Here is a 15,573-nt window from a genome sequence, read left to right on the forward strand (position 1 = left end):
TTTGGTTAGAAAAAGCAGCAGATCTTGGGTAATTGATAAAGTTCAATTGCAGAAATAAATAGGAACCATTTTTTGTTTTACCAGGAAATCCCACCACTTCAGATATGTTTTCACTTTGAAATTAAATAACATTTCAAAATTTCATGTAAAATGAAATTTGAAAAGGCAGATTTGAATCAAGGGAAACACTTAACTTCGTAATATTTCACTACCACATGGTTCTGTTTTCTTTTAAAAATTTTCTATTAAGAAGTCACTTACTCTGAAAAGTAGTTTTGGAACAATTTTCATTCTGAAAATGTCAAAATGTCATTATTGAAATGTTTAGTCTCAGATGTTTTCAAAATGATATTTTATATAAATCAATTCATAGTTCAAAACATTTGGGTATTGATGAACTCCCCCCAGTATCTTTATGAAGAAGGAAAACACCACCCATCCAGCTGTGTTCAGTAAGGCCTTGAGATGCTTCCCATATTGAAATATCATCAATAACATCGAAGAAAGGAATTACCATCACTTGAGAAGAAGTTTGCCTGAAGAAAGCAGTCTTTCAGAATCTGAAATTGTATCGAATCATCTTGCACTTTGTATTCAGCTAATATCCTTCGTCTGAGCAGCTCTGAATGTTTGAGAGGTAAAGCTCCTCTTTTTATTTGCATTTGTTTGCCTTCCTACATTTCTGAGGCATAAATTTCTCTACAATCTGATCTGAAGGTACTGTTCACAAGAAGATATGCTGAAATAAGGGGTGTACCTTCACCCTGACTGAAGCATACTTGCCTGAGCAGGGCTGCTTTTTTACACCAAGGCTTAAGCTTCACTAAAGTGCTTCCAAGTGACAGTGTCTCTGTTTTACAGGTGGGGAACTTGAGGTAGGGTGTAGCCCAAAGACACCTTTTGCCAGCCAGGAGCAAAATCCCCACCTTCTGATGGGGTTATTGCTAATCTAGTACAAAAAAACACATTAGCAAAGATGGTGTTGAAAATGACAGCTCAAGCTGGCAGGTCTTGATGATTTTTTTTTTCCTGAACAAGAACTGTTTAGGTTTTTTTTGGAAAGTAAACTTAATGCTCAGGGTGTGGTTGCAACTAACTTCTGCTGGTCTTAGCGTATGGCTCCAGCACACTTTGTCCTACAGTGCTTATTGTGGTCAGCGGTATGCCCAGCGGATCTGTTTTTAGAGAACTGTTGTGCAGTCCACTTTGCTCACTCCCCAGAATGCAGCTGCAACACAAGCATGTAGCCAAGGGAGATGTACAGCCCCTTGCTTCCAGCTGCATCGACAATTCTTATTAGAGAAAATAAGAGTTTCTTAGCGATTCTGGCCAAAATGCTGAGGAAACCTGCCAGAAAGTTAAGTTTACAAGCTGTGGGGATTGTGGTTCTGGGGGAGGGCTGCATGGGGCACTGGGAAGATCCTGTGGGTTTCTCTGTAGGTCAGACAAGCCCCTTGTTTAGGAGGTCACGGCTCCAGCCAAAACATCTGGCAGTGGTTCTCGGTGAGCTACAGACCCATGGTGGCAGTGGGGAGTTGGGTGTCTGCCAGCAAGGAGCACCAAGGAAGCTGTGTGGAATGCTTGTATTAACACCCTGGGAAACTGTGATTAAAGTCTGATCAGCGAGTAAAACTCCATCTGTGCCATCTGGTTGTCTGTCTTGCTCAGGTTTACAACTGCATCATTATTTAGCGGTGCAATTTACAGGCAGAGACCAGTTTAGAAATAAGAGTGTTAAACCTTTTGTTTAAGCTGAAATCGGAGTCCCTAGAGATAAAAACTTTAAAAATTAAATAGACCAAAGAATCCATCTACTTATAATTACCTATTAAAAAATTAGATTATTTTAGAATCACACTGACCGTATTTCTTCAAATAATATAATGAATTAAAAGTACCTTGGATTGGCAATTGATTCTTTTTCTTCTTCTCGTACAGTAGGCAAACATTCACAGTCAGCTGAAAAAGGATGAGAAACAAGACTAGTTACTACTGGTAGTTCTGTGTTTCAGAATTGCATCAACTTTTATCATGCACTCTCTGGAATGTAAAACTGCACATGGTCTTCTGCACCCTTTTATATGCAAAATCTGTACGGTCCCCATAGCATGAATGTTACGTGTTTGAAGTCCTCCTTCCCTTTGATAGGTGTTGCTGTAATTTCTTTATATATATTTCAGTTGTATACAAATCAACTACTTTTAAGGGTTGTTTATTAATCTTCTACTGCTTATAGTTGCATCTATGGTTTATAGTCCAGCTGGGAATTTGGGGCTGGGGTTTAGGGAACACTAAGGAAAAAAAAAAATCCTCCTATGTAAACTATTTGCCCCTTTCTGCCCACAGAATTTTAAGAAAATATTTTACAGCTCTATTTCCCTGTGTTCTATACCTAATGTCTATGTCACTGCTGCTCCTTAGCATATGTTTTGTGCTAGAGCTTACGGACCGTGAAGGTCAAAACCCCATCATGTGCTAAGGCAAAGAAATGCTCCAAAGAGTTTTATGTCCTGAAAAATAAAGCATCCCTAGGAGATCAGAGAGATGAGCCATTTGGATATAAGGCAAGGGACCAGAAATGAGAGAGAGAAAAAAATCAGGGTTTCAGCATTTCCTAGCTAGAGAAAAGCTGTCAGCAGTTCCAAATCAGGCCTTGGTTAATTCACACCTTACCAAAGACTTGCATTTTTTGAGGACAGCCTTGAAGGAGGATGCAGGGCCCTTAGAGATTTTGACCGGAACATTTCAGTTGGGAGGAAAATGGGGGCTGGAAAATACAAGATACTTCGGAGTAGCTAAGAGGGAGCTAAAGATGCTGTTGATGGTTGTTACCATAGGTACTAACTGCTCTGTGGGCTGGCAGACTTGCCAGAGAAGATGGTGAACGGTGCTGGCAGCAAAGAGCACCTTGAGTTGCGTGTGGTAGAGATGGCAAGCGAGCGAAAGGACCCAAAGAGGAAAGGGATGTATTCATAGGATCCTGGCAGCAATTTTAAGTAAACAGTGGCCTGAACTATGAGTAAATGCATGTTTCTTCTATAATAGCATAATGTTGAGCACAGAACTGTAGAAACTCTGAAGACTGAAAGGGCTAGATGCTGCAGGGAATCTAGTACTAACATTAAAAATGTGTATTTAAAAATATAAATATCATTCACAGCTATATGTGTGTTTAGTAGAAGTGTCTACTGGAAACTGAAAACATTTATGATATTCCATCATATCTTAAAAATATCTCCCACACAAACTAAAATACTCCTCTGAACACATCTACCCAACATTTGTGCTGCTATTTTAGCAGCAGGGAGCCAAGAACACAGCTAAAAACATTCTCGGAGAAGCGGTGACACACACTGATTTTCTACATGTGGGATGTGCGTCAGCTAGAAAGAGAGGGATGATGGAGTAGAGGGGTTACTGTGTACCATTTTTGTTCATGCTGTTCATCCATTTATCAAGCTCTTCCATTTCTATCTCCATAACAGAGGGCGTGTCTTCTTCAAAAATAGGACTTGAGGGGTGGGAGGAGAGAAAAAAAAGGCATTACACAAACTGCTTCATTCAAGCAACTCACAGTGTAGTAATTTTGTATGTCTTTCATAGTCCCAGACACATGTGCAAAACTCTGGCAAGCCATCCTAGCCTAGTGATCTGAGAAGAGGTCAGCCTGATGGGTGCGAGCGAAATGGCCACAAACAGATGCGAAGGAGATGCCGGCCCTGGGCAGAGGAAGGGTTGGCTGCGGCATCACGGGTGGGAGGGACTCGGGGCAGTCTGGGGTATGCCAGAGCACAGCACCACTGCAGCTGGTGAGAGCTCTCCTTACTGTAAATAGAAAACTGAAAAATAGTTTGTCTCTGCCCTGCTGGGACATGTGGTAAAAGTCCCGTTGCTCCAGTGATAAAAGCGGAGGGTCTAAAGTTTCACCCTAACTGTGACTGACATTGGCAGTGGCTTCAAAAGGAAAGCTCATGAGTGGAGTAACTCCCCATTTATTTAAATGCCTCAGTTTAGCTTCCTTTTGCTGATCATTGCTGAAATCACACTGCAGAAAAATATTTTTACCAAAAAAATCCTTTTTTTTGGTGTGGTGATTTTTTAAAAATTGTTATTATTTATTTATTTACCTGAAACCAATTTAATTACTTCCAGCACTGCTTAGCAAAATGGAGCTCAATACAAGGTAACGATAAAAACCATCACTCTGATAAAAGCCATGCCACTTTTGGCTTGTTCTCCCAGCAGCTAAGGCATCACTTCCACAGCAGCTGGGCAAGCCTTTCTGCCTTGTCTCAGAGTGAGGAGACAAACCTGAAAAACAGGGGAGCAAGGCACAGAGCTTATTCTGAATAGTAAAAGCCTGTAATGAGCCTGGGGACTAAGGCCCTTTGCTCATGGGGCACCCTGTATGTCTTGGCTGGCAGAGCCAGGGGTGCCAAGAACAGGCACAGGGGTGGGTGTGGGGTGCCTCTGGGGCCCCATTGCTTTGGCCACCGTAACTCCTGTTCTCCTATTCCAGTCTTACACCTTCAGCTAGATGGTAATGTCACGCTTTAGCCACCTCTAGAGACAGTTAACTGGAGCAATTGATGGCAAAAAGTATTAGCGTTTAGTGTATGGTTAAATTAAAACAGGCGGTGAAGGAGGCCCAGAATCATCATATCCTGTTAGGGTAAAAGAATAATAATAAAAAAAGATGTCCATAAACTTTTACCTTTTCACATTTTCGCTTCCCAGCTCATCTGGAAAAGAAAAAAGTTGGTGTTCATAGTTTGTATATACAGGGTCCCAACTGCATGAAAGCCTCGACCAGGGTCACATAAAACAGGTTACATTCTCAAAAGACATACCACTTAACGTGTTGATGAAAGACAAAACATCCCATCCTGCTTGTTCTTTTTAGAGGAACCCATTATTTTTAATGTCGAATGCACTAAAAGTGGCTCATTATTAGCTCAGCCGTGCTGGGAGGGAGCTGACTGTTTGTGCTGTGGTGGGCAGGAGGCAGCAGATGCACGCTTCCCTGAGCAAAACAGATGTCGTGAGAGGAATGGTATCCTGAAAAGGAATGACTGCTGCAAAACAAATTGTTTACTGGAAGCGTTGGGACGTTTTGCTGCAGACTGCATGCAGGCAATCCAGCTCTGTCTGGAGACTCTGGGAGCCACTCAGGGAGAGAAGGGGAGGGTGGACTTGCATGGTAAATTAAATCTGAGTCAGGCAAATGGAACTGAACTAGCCAGATGTCAAAAGAGATCTGAAGCTAGTTATGACCCCAAGACAAGGTAAAGTTGGGGGGGAATAGTGGAACAGTCAGTATTCAAAAAAACAACATCCCCTCCAGGAATCAAGTGACTGAAAAGCTTCTACCCTCAAAAAAGAGTGAAGAACTACACTCTATACTGTCTTAAATCATCTTATTTTTAGTTCATTGTTGCCAATGGGTGCTGACACCTCCCACTTGCTCTTGCACATTTCCTGACTGCAGAGCTGCTCTAGAGTCACAGAACCATCTGCCCCTTCCTTGAAGGTGACCAAAATCCCAGCTCTAAGCAATAGGCACAGGGAAAAAAATCCCAGGATTATGCTTTGGCATGGCACCATGTTTCCCATCACTCGGAAGAGTGTACCTGCATTTCAGGTCATGCAGAAACAGGTGGGCAGAAACTAGGTACCTGGTTGTGAATTCATAGTTTGCCATGAGTGTGATATCACCCAGTGATAGGGCAGGTGCAGACTAAAAATGCCCTAAAAAATGGACTTAAAATCTGTGTTGAACACACGCCACTGTCTGCAGGCTGAGGAGCTTACAGCCACGCTCTTGCTCTGTCAAAACACCGGTATGACCATTTCAGGACTTCACTTACCAAATGCGTGGTTTTAGTGTGACACTTGAGTTTGATTTCTGTGGCTTGACACTCCAGGTTACCGATTTCTTTGCCAACAGATCAAGGTACCTTCCTGTTGCAGCACCCAGGCAGTCTGACTATGGGATTCCTAGCCCATTAACTGAGATACCTCCACAGCTGCCACCCCCCTCCAGGATCCCTTAAGTGTGTTCCTTAAACTGGCTTTGCCTGTTCTTATTTTGTTGAAGCCCTGAGCAGCATTACCTTGTGAGCAGTGTAGGCAGCAGAAGCATGAAATTCCCCTTGCATTAAGTTACTAAGCATAAAGATAGAATAAGCATTTGCAGCCACACGGTTACATCTGTATGCCTTTCCTGGCACTGCTGGGAGCTGGAGCTCGGTGCTGGGACTCCTGTGGGTGTGCAGTGTGAGCAGGAGTTGCCAAAAAGCAGAACTAGCTCCCTCCCAAGCAGAGGTGCATGCCCAGATAAGGCTGGGCGTGGATCCCTTTCCTATCTTATCTGCAACTACAACCGGACAAGTACATCCTGAAAGTGGTATCTCCACAGAATGTTTTGTTCATGTCAAACACATCCTAAAAATATCCTCCTGATGTGCAACAAGACAAATTTACCTTGCTTAGACTTTTTCCTTTTATGATGTATTACAAAAAATATGAGCAGCAACATCAGCAGGACCAGCAGCACGATGGGGACAGTGTACATCAAGATAGGCTGCTCCGTTGCTTCTAGGGTGTCCTGGTTGTTCACAGCGTTCAGTTCAGTGCTTGGAGTGCTTTTCACTTCAAAGCTGCTTTCAGTAATGCCTGCAGTGACAGGTACTGGCTCGTGGTTGCCCGCGGTCGAAGAAGGCGTAGCAGGAGGAGGCATTACTGTAATGGTGGATAATATCAGTGATCCATCTCCTGAACCATTTTCAGAGCCTGCCAAATACATGAGGACAACTTAACGTTTTATTTGGCTTATTTGTTTTACCAGTGAGTAAAAGCATACAGCTTAAATATTTAATTTTCATTTGACGTCTTGAAAAAAATAAATCATTAGGTGCCCCATACACACAGTTTTGAAGTCTTGGGCATCACATGTAAAATTAGATGGCAAATTCATCACAAAATCTTACCAGTCCTGGCCACATTTGTCAGCTGGCTTTTACCAGGACCTGCCGGCACGCGTGGTCTGTCTACACGCAGATCTCTTGCACAGACAGACTTTTTCCTGCAGGTTGGCATCCAGTCTCACTCTCACATGCAAGTCTTCCGCTTCCCAGTAAACCACACCATCCTGCTTTGTGCCTCAGCCTTGGTGTTTACCGCTGCAACCTCCTTCATCTCTCCCCTTACCCAAGGGGTTAGCACTCCCTTCGGGGAGACCACATTCCCTGTTTCACCGATTCTTCTGGCTCACGCATCTCCCTGTTTCTGTGCCTTTCTCAAATGTGTTTTATTTGTTTCACTGTGAAAAACAGGACTGCTGAAAGGAAGTCTGAAACCTGCAAAGGCTGCTGACTTTCACTTCTGCCTGGGCTAGAAGAGGTAGTAGTAAACCAGGGACTTTACTGGGTACAGATGCAATTAACTGCTCCTGTCTGATCTGTGGGTGGGCTGAAGGGGAGGGTATGGTAAAGAGTCAGTGCTGGTTATTCTTCACAAATGCTAAGACTGGGGGTTTTTAACCTTCATTCAGGTTTTGGGTTCATTTATCATGCATTTTGCAAGAAAAGTGGCTAAAATTGGCTGTATTGGCAATAGTGAAACAAGCTGCCTTTTTTTTTTGGAGGCTAATTAAGAGCCTATGTTGGCTGTCATGGAGTTTAAAGCTTAACAGAAGTACAGCAAATTCTGGGCTGATACTGTATTCTATACTGATACCAAAAATTCTGTTGTAGCCAAAGCTGCAGGCTAGATAAATTACACCAACATGTTTCCAAATGCAAAGCCGTCAATAATTTTCTTAGCATGAAATTAAATGATGATTTTGTTGGTGTTATCTGCCCTTTCAGATACAATGCTGGCATGGTGCAGCTCTCATTTTGTGCAATAAAGCAGGAAAGGAGTTCATGACTTTGCAACGACATGTTTCTCCCCGATCTTGTAAAGTGCTGGGCAGCCACAGTTTCCACTAGAGTTAGCAAGAGCTTAAGGTTTTCAGCACCTCGGTGCTGGCATTTCCAGTCTCACAGGACTGGAACCAAAAGTACTTAGCATTTTAAATGCTTTTGTAAACACATTAATCTTCATAATAGCCCTGAGAGATGAGCAGTTATCATCTCCATTTTACAAATGAGAAATCAGAAGGACAGAGATGTTGTCCTTCCCAGGGACACCAAGTGAGAGAGGAAAACTGGGATTAGAGCGCTATCTCTTGCTTAATCCACTCTGCAGCATCTCTTCTCCTGTCAGATTCGTCTTGAAGAAGAGATGAGTATCTCATGAGACTGTATTCCAGGAAACCCGATTTCAAATGAATGAAATTATTTGAGTGTGACAGCAGTGATTTATCTAGATTTTTATGCTGCGCTTGTCACTCAGGAACCCAAATGTTTCATCTTTTCCTAAGAACTAGGAAAAAATGTTAATATTTCATAAATAATACCTAATACCTGAGTACAATATTTAATAGTGCAAAGGTCACCGGACTCTTTCTCCACAACACGACAATGCTCTTCAGTGGCAAAGCACTTCGTGTCGACAATCTCTGTTGCTTTCTTCTGTCATTAGTATTTCAGTCAAGAGCAAAACGTGATCTCTGCCTCCCTTGCAGGTAATGACCCTTCACGCGTGTGCTCCTCCGCCCCTTCCCGTGGCTCTCATTAATCCTATCTCGGAGGATGGGAGGGGGAGCCCCTCTCCGTTGTTAGTATGGCCACTTGACTTTCCTTTCCTGAGGGTGTTTATAGTCCCCGACACCTGCAGCCAGCCCACTTCGATTGCTGCCGTGCCAAGTGGTGAGGTACCACCAGAGGTGGACCACTGCGGCCTCACCGAACCCCTTCGATGACCTTGCTTCCTTTTCCTCCTCCAGCCATCCTCATTTGACACTGACAAGGACAAGCCCGTTGCTAAAACAAGTACAAAATGGGGAAGGATGAAAAAAATCCCTTATTTTTCATTTACTCTTAGAGCTAAAATGGGTTTTTTCAGATGTCTAACGCATGATGTGACTTTAAAGCAAAAGTCACACCTCATTAACCACAGGGCTAAACTTTCAGCTGCAGCATACACTGTGTTTCATTTCCAAAAGAGTGTCTCTGGGACTTTTTGTTCGCCTGTTTGTGAGCTATGAAGCAGGTTTCAAACCATTTATCTCTGCATGAAATGGAATTACCTTTTCTTGTCTCTAGGCAAAGAAAATGGCAAATCACAGGGAGTGACCTCGCTGGCACGTGTTTTTGTTCACTTTGCATAATTCCAGGGACAAAACAGCATCTCTTTTGTGAACAACATTTCCTCTTACAGAGCTCTGTTCTCCGAGTGAATTAAATGCGTCTTTCAGCAGAAGGGCAGCCAATTGCACAATGTTCTTGCAAGGATATTGCTCTGATTTCCTGTGTTTCACCTGCCTCCACACATCTCCCTCCAGCCAGTCATCTCTGAGGAACAGAGCTTGGAGCTGAGGGATGCCCTACCTGTCACACAGAGGCTGCTCCCACTCTTGGGCTACCCACACATCACATTTTGTCATGGTAGGAAAATCACAACCTGTGCCCAGGCAGGCCTGGAGGCTTGCACCAAGGAAGGATTTGTACCTCCAGCTCGACAGGGAGGGAACAACTCCGATTTCGTGGAGCAGGCGCGGTGCAGCTGTCTGGGCCCCATGAGACCCATGTGGTTGGCCCCAAGGTAGTTGATTTTCATAGTGTTTCAGTTTAAGGCACTCAAAATAGCAAGCGGGCTGTGTAGCAGCTGGCCCCGGTGGCTGCTTCGTAGGGTGAATGAAAGCTGGATGTTGCAAGGTTTGGAGCAGGGCAGGAGAGTGTCTGAAAGGCAAAGATTTTGTGAGATGCTGTTCAGACATTTTCTCCATGCCTGGAGGGAGCCAGATGTGCAGTGGTCATTCATACCATGAACTGTCTTCGTCAGCTAGGCTTGGGTTTGGTCTTGCAGAGATCTAATAGCTCCCTCCAAAAGCAAGTCTGACCATAACATAACACAACAGAACACACATTCAGGATGGAAAACCAAGGTTAGTGGAATGGATCAAGGAGCAAGTCACATCTGACCATGTAGTTATCTCCTTGAGTCTGCGAAGCCCGTGCACTTCTTCTTGCCGAGTTCAGCCTCATGCTGTTGGCTACGGTCTGACATTGTACCTGGCCCTCTGCACATCTCAGCCAAGGAGCAGGGGCTCACACAACAATCACGTTGGTTTTAGCTTTGTCTGGACTGCCTGGGGCATGAGTGCTGGCGACTTCTGCCTGTGGTGACGAAGTGTGTGGGAGCACCAGCAGCTTCAGCCCAGACCATACTGCCACTTTCTATGCTATCAGGAGCAGAAGGGTGAGGAGCTGGCATGCAGCTGAGTCCCATCCTGCTGGGCAGCTGGGCACAGCTGGAAGCTAAGAAGTCCTCAGGTTCCCACTACTGAGGTATTAGAGGATCTGGTCCTCAGGGGATGAAAATGCCTGAGCAAGCACCAGCAGCAGCTCACAAAAGGTTCCATTACAGTTCTCACGAATTACAAAAAAGCTATGTCCCTGTATGCACATACCACGGTATAAGGTGTTATGCTGGGATTATTGACGGACCTTGGAAGTGTTTTTGGGGTGCTCCCAAGCCTGCCTTTCAAGGGAGGCAGAGGGTGTTGAACGCACCAAGCAGCTTTACAGACTGGAGCCTAAACAACTGCACAGCAAACAAACAAACAACATTTCTGTTGTCGCAGCATTTCTTCCTCTGAGGTTTGTGCTGTAGCCCTCAGAAGTGGCGATACCAGCTTCTTGATGAAGTAAGCGGGCAAACAGGTTTCTGATCTCAGTTGGATGTGAGATGGAAAATAGCCGGCAGTCAGCATATTATGCTGTAAAATCATCAGTCTCCCTGCTGCCTTCTCATCAGGCTCGAGGACTGGGAAGGGAATTTCTCTGAAGGGAATTTTTCTACTGTAGTACCTACTTACAGAAGAAAAAGGGATGGGATAGTGAAAAAGCCAGAGCTAAGTTAATGGGATAGTCAAGCTTAATAGTTTATAAGGAAATCTTTTGTTTCTCCTAACTTTGCTATAAGCTATAAAAATGCAGGGAAAGGAAAGCTCACGAGAGGGTGACAAAACAAGAAAAGGCTCCAAAGCTGTGTATGCTGGAGCAAAGTTACCATATCCTATATCCCTCTGTTCCATACACACATTCCTTCTGGCGGCATGGTCATACAACTCCACGTGGTCTGTATGATCCTCTCTCCCACTGCTTGACTCATCCCTGTTCAGTTCCTCTCCCTGCGTTTCACGTTGCTGCAAGAAGGGCCGTTCCTGGCCGTGGCCAGGGCTTGCCCAACTGCCTGTTGTGGCAGGTCCCGCCTGTCAGTCTGGCTAGAAGAGCAATCCTTAAAAGCCTCCGGGCTGGCTGTCGGGTGCACGCGCTCTTCTGATGAGGGAGCACAAGCATTTCAGGATGCCTAATCTGTAGACAAGATCCTATTAAAACGCAGTGCTTAGAAAGTGTTATCTAGGTATAACCTGAAAGAGGAAACAGCCATTTAAGTTCATTTCTAGAGGATGGAAACTGCTTTCTCCTCACTGTACTTCTATCCAGCTGAAGTGCTGTGTTCACTGCCGGTGTTGCAAATTCAGTCACGCGTCTTGGAGTCAGACTGCAAACCTGTAGTCTCATTTGTCACCCCCTGTACTAAAGGTTTTCCAGACCAATTTATGCATTTAGTTGCATCTACTTAATCTCGTGGCCTTACAGCTCTGCATCAGCGATACCCGTGAGACCTCACAGTGATGTGGATCTCTCGGTGCTCCTTGCTCTCAGGAGGAGCCTGAAATTAAAGATTCAAAAGCCCCAGAGGCTCTCCAGCTGCCATTAAATCTCTTGAGGGAAAATAGACTGGGGTCACTGGATGAAATTCAGTCTACAATCTTCCTGATATAAAGGAGAGATTCTCTGAAATGCCCCATAAGCATTAGAATAAAACAGTGGAAGTTTTTGTGTGTGGATAAAAGGGATGAACAGGAGTAAATATGTACAAGGAATTGATGTGTTCAGTAGAAAGGCTTTTTAATCTCCATTTCAGGGAGCTGTGCTTTGGAAAGAGAGGATGGAGCAAATCCTCAGTCCTTATATTGTTGCTTTGCTAGAAAACTGTAACAGGCGACTCTGCGGGGTTCAAACCCATTCCCAAGTTCATTTCCCTAGGGGGGAACGGGTCAAAAATATTACTCCCTTAGAGACCTTGGCTTTGTAGGGGGCTTTACCTAAAAGGCACTTCTCTGCCAAAGAGAGGGCTGCTGCCTGTGCTCGCAGTGCAACCTGCTGATATCTGGATCTTTGATAGCAGTGTTTATTTGAATGACAGCTCAAAGCAATCGCGCCAAGACACAGCCAAAATAAATCACTGCCCGCGACTGTCCCAGCTCTTCCACTTCAGGACCTTACATGCTCTACTGCTTCTCTCCCTCGCACATTTTCTTCCTGTGTCACACCACTTAAGACGCAATATCCCATGTTTCACGAAGGGAGATGGCATATCCTGGGAAACGCATGTAGGGCCAGAATCTGTTCCTATACGCTACAGTAAGGGCATGAATGCTTGTTCCTAGGGAGAGCACACACCTCGGTGGGTCTCTGGGGCTGCTGCAAGGCTGAGCAGCCACCACCATCACCGAGAGCAGGGAGGGCCAGTGCTGGCTCTCAGCAGGTCACCGGCAGGGCTTTCTGCCTGCATAAAGCCAGGGGATGGGCAAGGGGAAGGTGGCTGGTGCAGACCCCAATGTCTCCTCAGTGTCGACCCCGGCCAGCACAGAGCTGAGGCCTCGGGCACACTCCTAGAGCTGCCAACTCAGAGTAGTTATAGTGTAGCAGGGAGAAACCCGTCTGTTAATCATAATCCAAGTGGCAAGGCTTGGGTTTTACAAGGCTCCAGCAAGGTATGGGAACAGGACTTACAAAGGCTTCAATCTGTCTGTGCTGCAAGATTTAATCATACCCTTATCACCTATTTTGTAAATGTTTCTGGAGTCTAGAAGTGAGACCTGGGAGATCCCCAAGAGATTTTGACTTCCTGGGACTGGAGGAAAAAGGGAAAAACTCCTTTAAAGGTCCTGCCCTGTTGATCTGTGAGCAAGCAGGGGTGAGAGCCAAGGATCGCCCTGTCAGGCTGCCCTCAGCATTGGAGCTCCAGACCCACAGGTGCCTGTGGAATATATAAGCCCCTACACAAAGTCTTCCCCCTCCAGTTCAATTTCAACCCCAGGGCCCAAATTCACAACTTCCCCCCGCCTCACCCTTGCAGTCAGAGTAAGTCCTGGGTTCATTTTGGGGATGACTGCTGCCTTTGTGTGGGGAGCAAGGGTCTGTGTCTTCTCTCGGCAGGTGCTCTCTTCCCCTTCCCCAGAACTGGGGCCTGGTTCAGGAGACACAGGGCTGACTCACTCCCATGGGGAACTGTTCCAAAACCAACCTGAATTTAAAGGTGGACCTACTGGTAGGAAGGCTTGAAAGGCAGCAGGGAGTGGCTTGGGGTACCTGGGATGTGACATCTGTCATTAATACCCATCGCAAAGAAGGGGGCTGGAGTGACTGAGCAGTAGGCTGGAGGGGGGTCAGGAACTAAGGCATCCCTCCACCCTGTGGAGGCGGTGATGAAATACTAGCAATCGGCACAATGCAAATGAGCAAAGGAAGCTGGAGCCTGATCACTCTGCGTTGCTTGTGTCGTGCCCCTCCATTCCCCCGAGACCTCCGTTTTGCCTTGTCCACGGCAGGATTTTTTCCTCTGACTGCTTTGATTGTGAGCTATGTTCAACGCTTGCAGCACATTTTCCTGATGTGTCTGTGATGCAGCAGAGCTGCAGCAATGCAGACAAGACTGAACTGTTCTATACCTCACTTAGCTCGCTCTTACAGCCAAGCAAGCCTCCTAACCGTGAGCAGCTCAGCAGCGCGCCGGCAGCCCAGTTTTACACCTTGCTTATAGTAATGGTTTTCAGCGAAACAAATGCCCGTACCAAACCACCTATTTCCCCAATGCATTTTAAAACCTGGATAGAAGAGGTTCAGTGACAGCTGAGAGTGACATTCTCCCTGCTTCCAGGAGAGCTCCTGCTCACCTCAGCAGCACAGAGCCAGCAAACCCTTCTAGTCCACACTGAGGCACTTCGGCAGTGATTTGTTTGACACTGAAAGGCAGATAAGCACCATCTGGCAAGGTTGGAGTGAAAGAGCTGCCTGCTTTGTGCAGTCACTTGGCTGCCAAAGCACCAGTGGAACAAACTACCCCTGTGACGGGTGAGAGCCTCTGCAACGACACCCCCAGCACTTTGGTAGTTTGTCACAAGCGGCTTTTCCACTCACGGTTCTTCCCTTCAGAAGGTCAGGACCTAAATCCACATGCCGGCCACTTTGTTCTGCAGCTGAGAATTCACAGTATTTGTCTCCGGAACCGACTGTTCTTTTGTTAACCCAGTTTCAGTGCACCGGGGCTACGGAAATCAGCAGTCAGCTTTTGAATAGAAGCGGTGCTCCATCTTTAACTTTACTATTAAATGCTGGTAGTACGGGTGTGGGGTTAAAAGAGTAGAAGAAATAATTAAAATTAGAAGCAAAATGCCTGGCGGGCCAGCATGGGAAGTCCAGTTCCCCACACACCTGCAATTTAGGAAATGTAGGAATTGTAGGATTCGGTTGCTGCCGCTCAGGGTTGGGTCTAAGGAAAAAACCTCAAAGCTTTGAAAAAGTCAGGTAGCTGAAAGCAGAGAGGGCAAACAGAGCGAAAAGAAGCTGAGAGCAAGTCCCCACAGATCTTCTCCGAGGGCTCAGTCTGGAGGGTGTTGCCCTCCGAGTCGGTCCCATCGCTGCAAGCACGGAACGCAGTCCCACCTCGGCAAGGCGAAAGGCGCTTTCTCACTCACCGTTCTGGGCAGATCCTCCGGCCAGCCACAGGGCAAAAAGCAGCGCGATGAGGTTGAGCTTTCGCATGTTGCCTCGGCAGCAGCCTCAGCCAAGGGGCCCTTCGGCTGGCTCCCTGCTTCACCCGAACATTTACATTTCCTGCTTCCTGCCGGGGTGCATCGAAGCTGCATTTCTGCAGGAGATGGACTCTCTTTGATGGGTTTTAGGAAGTGATGTAATTCTGTCTGGGCCTGTCAAGCAAGCAATGATTGCAAAAGAAAGAAGAAAAAAAAAGAAGTTGCTCTTCAAGCACTAACTTGGCTGAAACACCTTTATGCCGGCGGTGAGCGAACTCCTACACTCCTCTACCTTTTTGACTCCTGACTTCACTACCATCTTCCTCTACACCCAGTGCCATGGGGACAAACATCACACAAACACAGAATTTCATTTATGTGCGTTAGGAAAAAGGTTTTTAGGTTGCCTTTTCAGGGAGGTTGAGCGAGCGGGTTTCAACAGTGCCTCCCCCCTGCCCTGGTTTTCAAGCTGTAATTCTCCCCCCAGCACAGTGGGACACTGCGTGCCTTTACAGCCCCAAAAGGCAACCCCCAAGCAGGGCTGTCTCCAGCAACTGGGAAAAATGGCTGGCCACTTGGCA

The 15,573-nt window shown here is 45.9% G+C and overlaps 1 protein-coding gene across 1 annotated transcript; it reads right to left on the bottom strand.

The window, feature by feature from the left end:
* Nucleotides 1-1,898: 1,898 nt before the first annotated feature.
* Nucleotides 1,899-15,065, bottom strand: TMEM154 (transmembrane protein 154; the record flags this gene model as incomplete). Its single annotated transcript, XM_010155791.1, is given in 6 exon segments — nucleotides 1,899-1,959; nucleotides 3,426-3,511; nucleotides 4,715-4,742; nucleotides 6,484-6,792; nucleotides 9,937-9,939; nucleotides 14,936-15,065. Coding segments are annotated over 6 exon segments (617 nt in total), but the record flags the coding sequence as incomplete, so codon positions are not given.
* Between the last annotated feature and the right edge of the window lie 508 nt (nucleotides 15,066-15,573).

This window comes from Eurypyga helias, unplaced genomic scaffold, assembly GCF_000690775.1.
Source record: "Eurypyga helias isolate BGI_N326 unplaced genomic scaffold, ASM69077v1 scaffold21017, whole genome shotgun sequence".
NCBI classification, from domain to species: Eukaryota; Metazoa; Chordata; class Aves; order Eurypygiformes; family Eurypygidae; genus Eurypyga; species Eurypyga helias.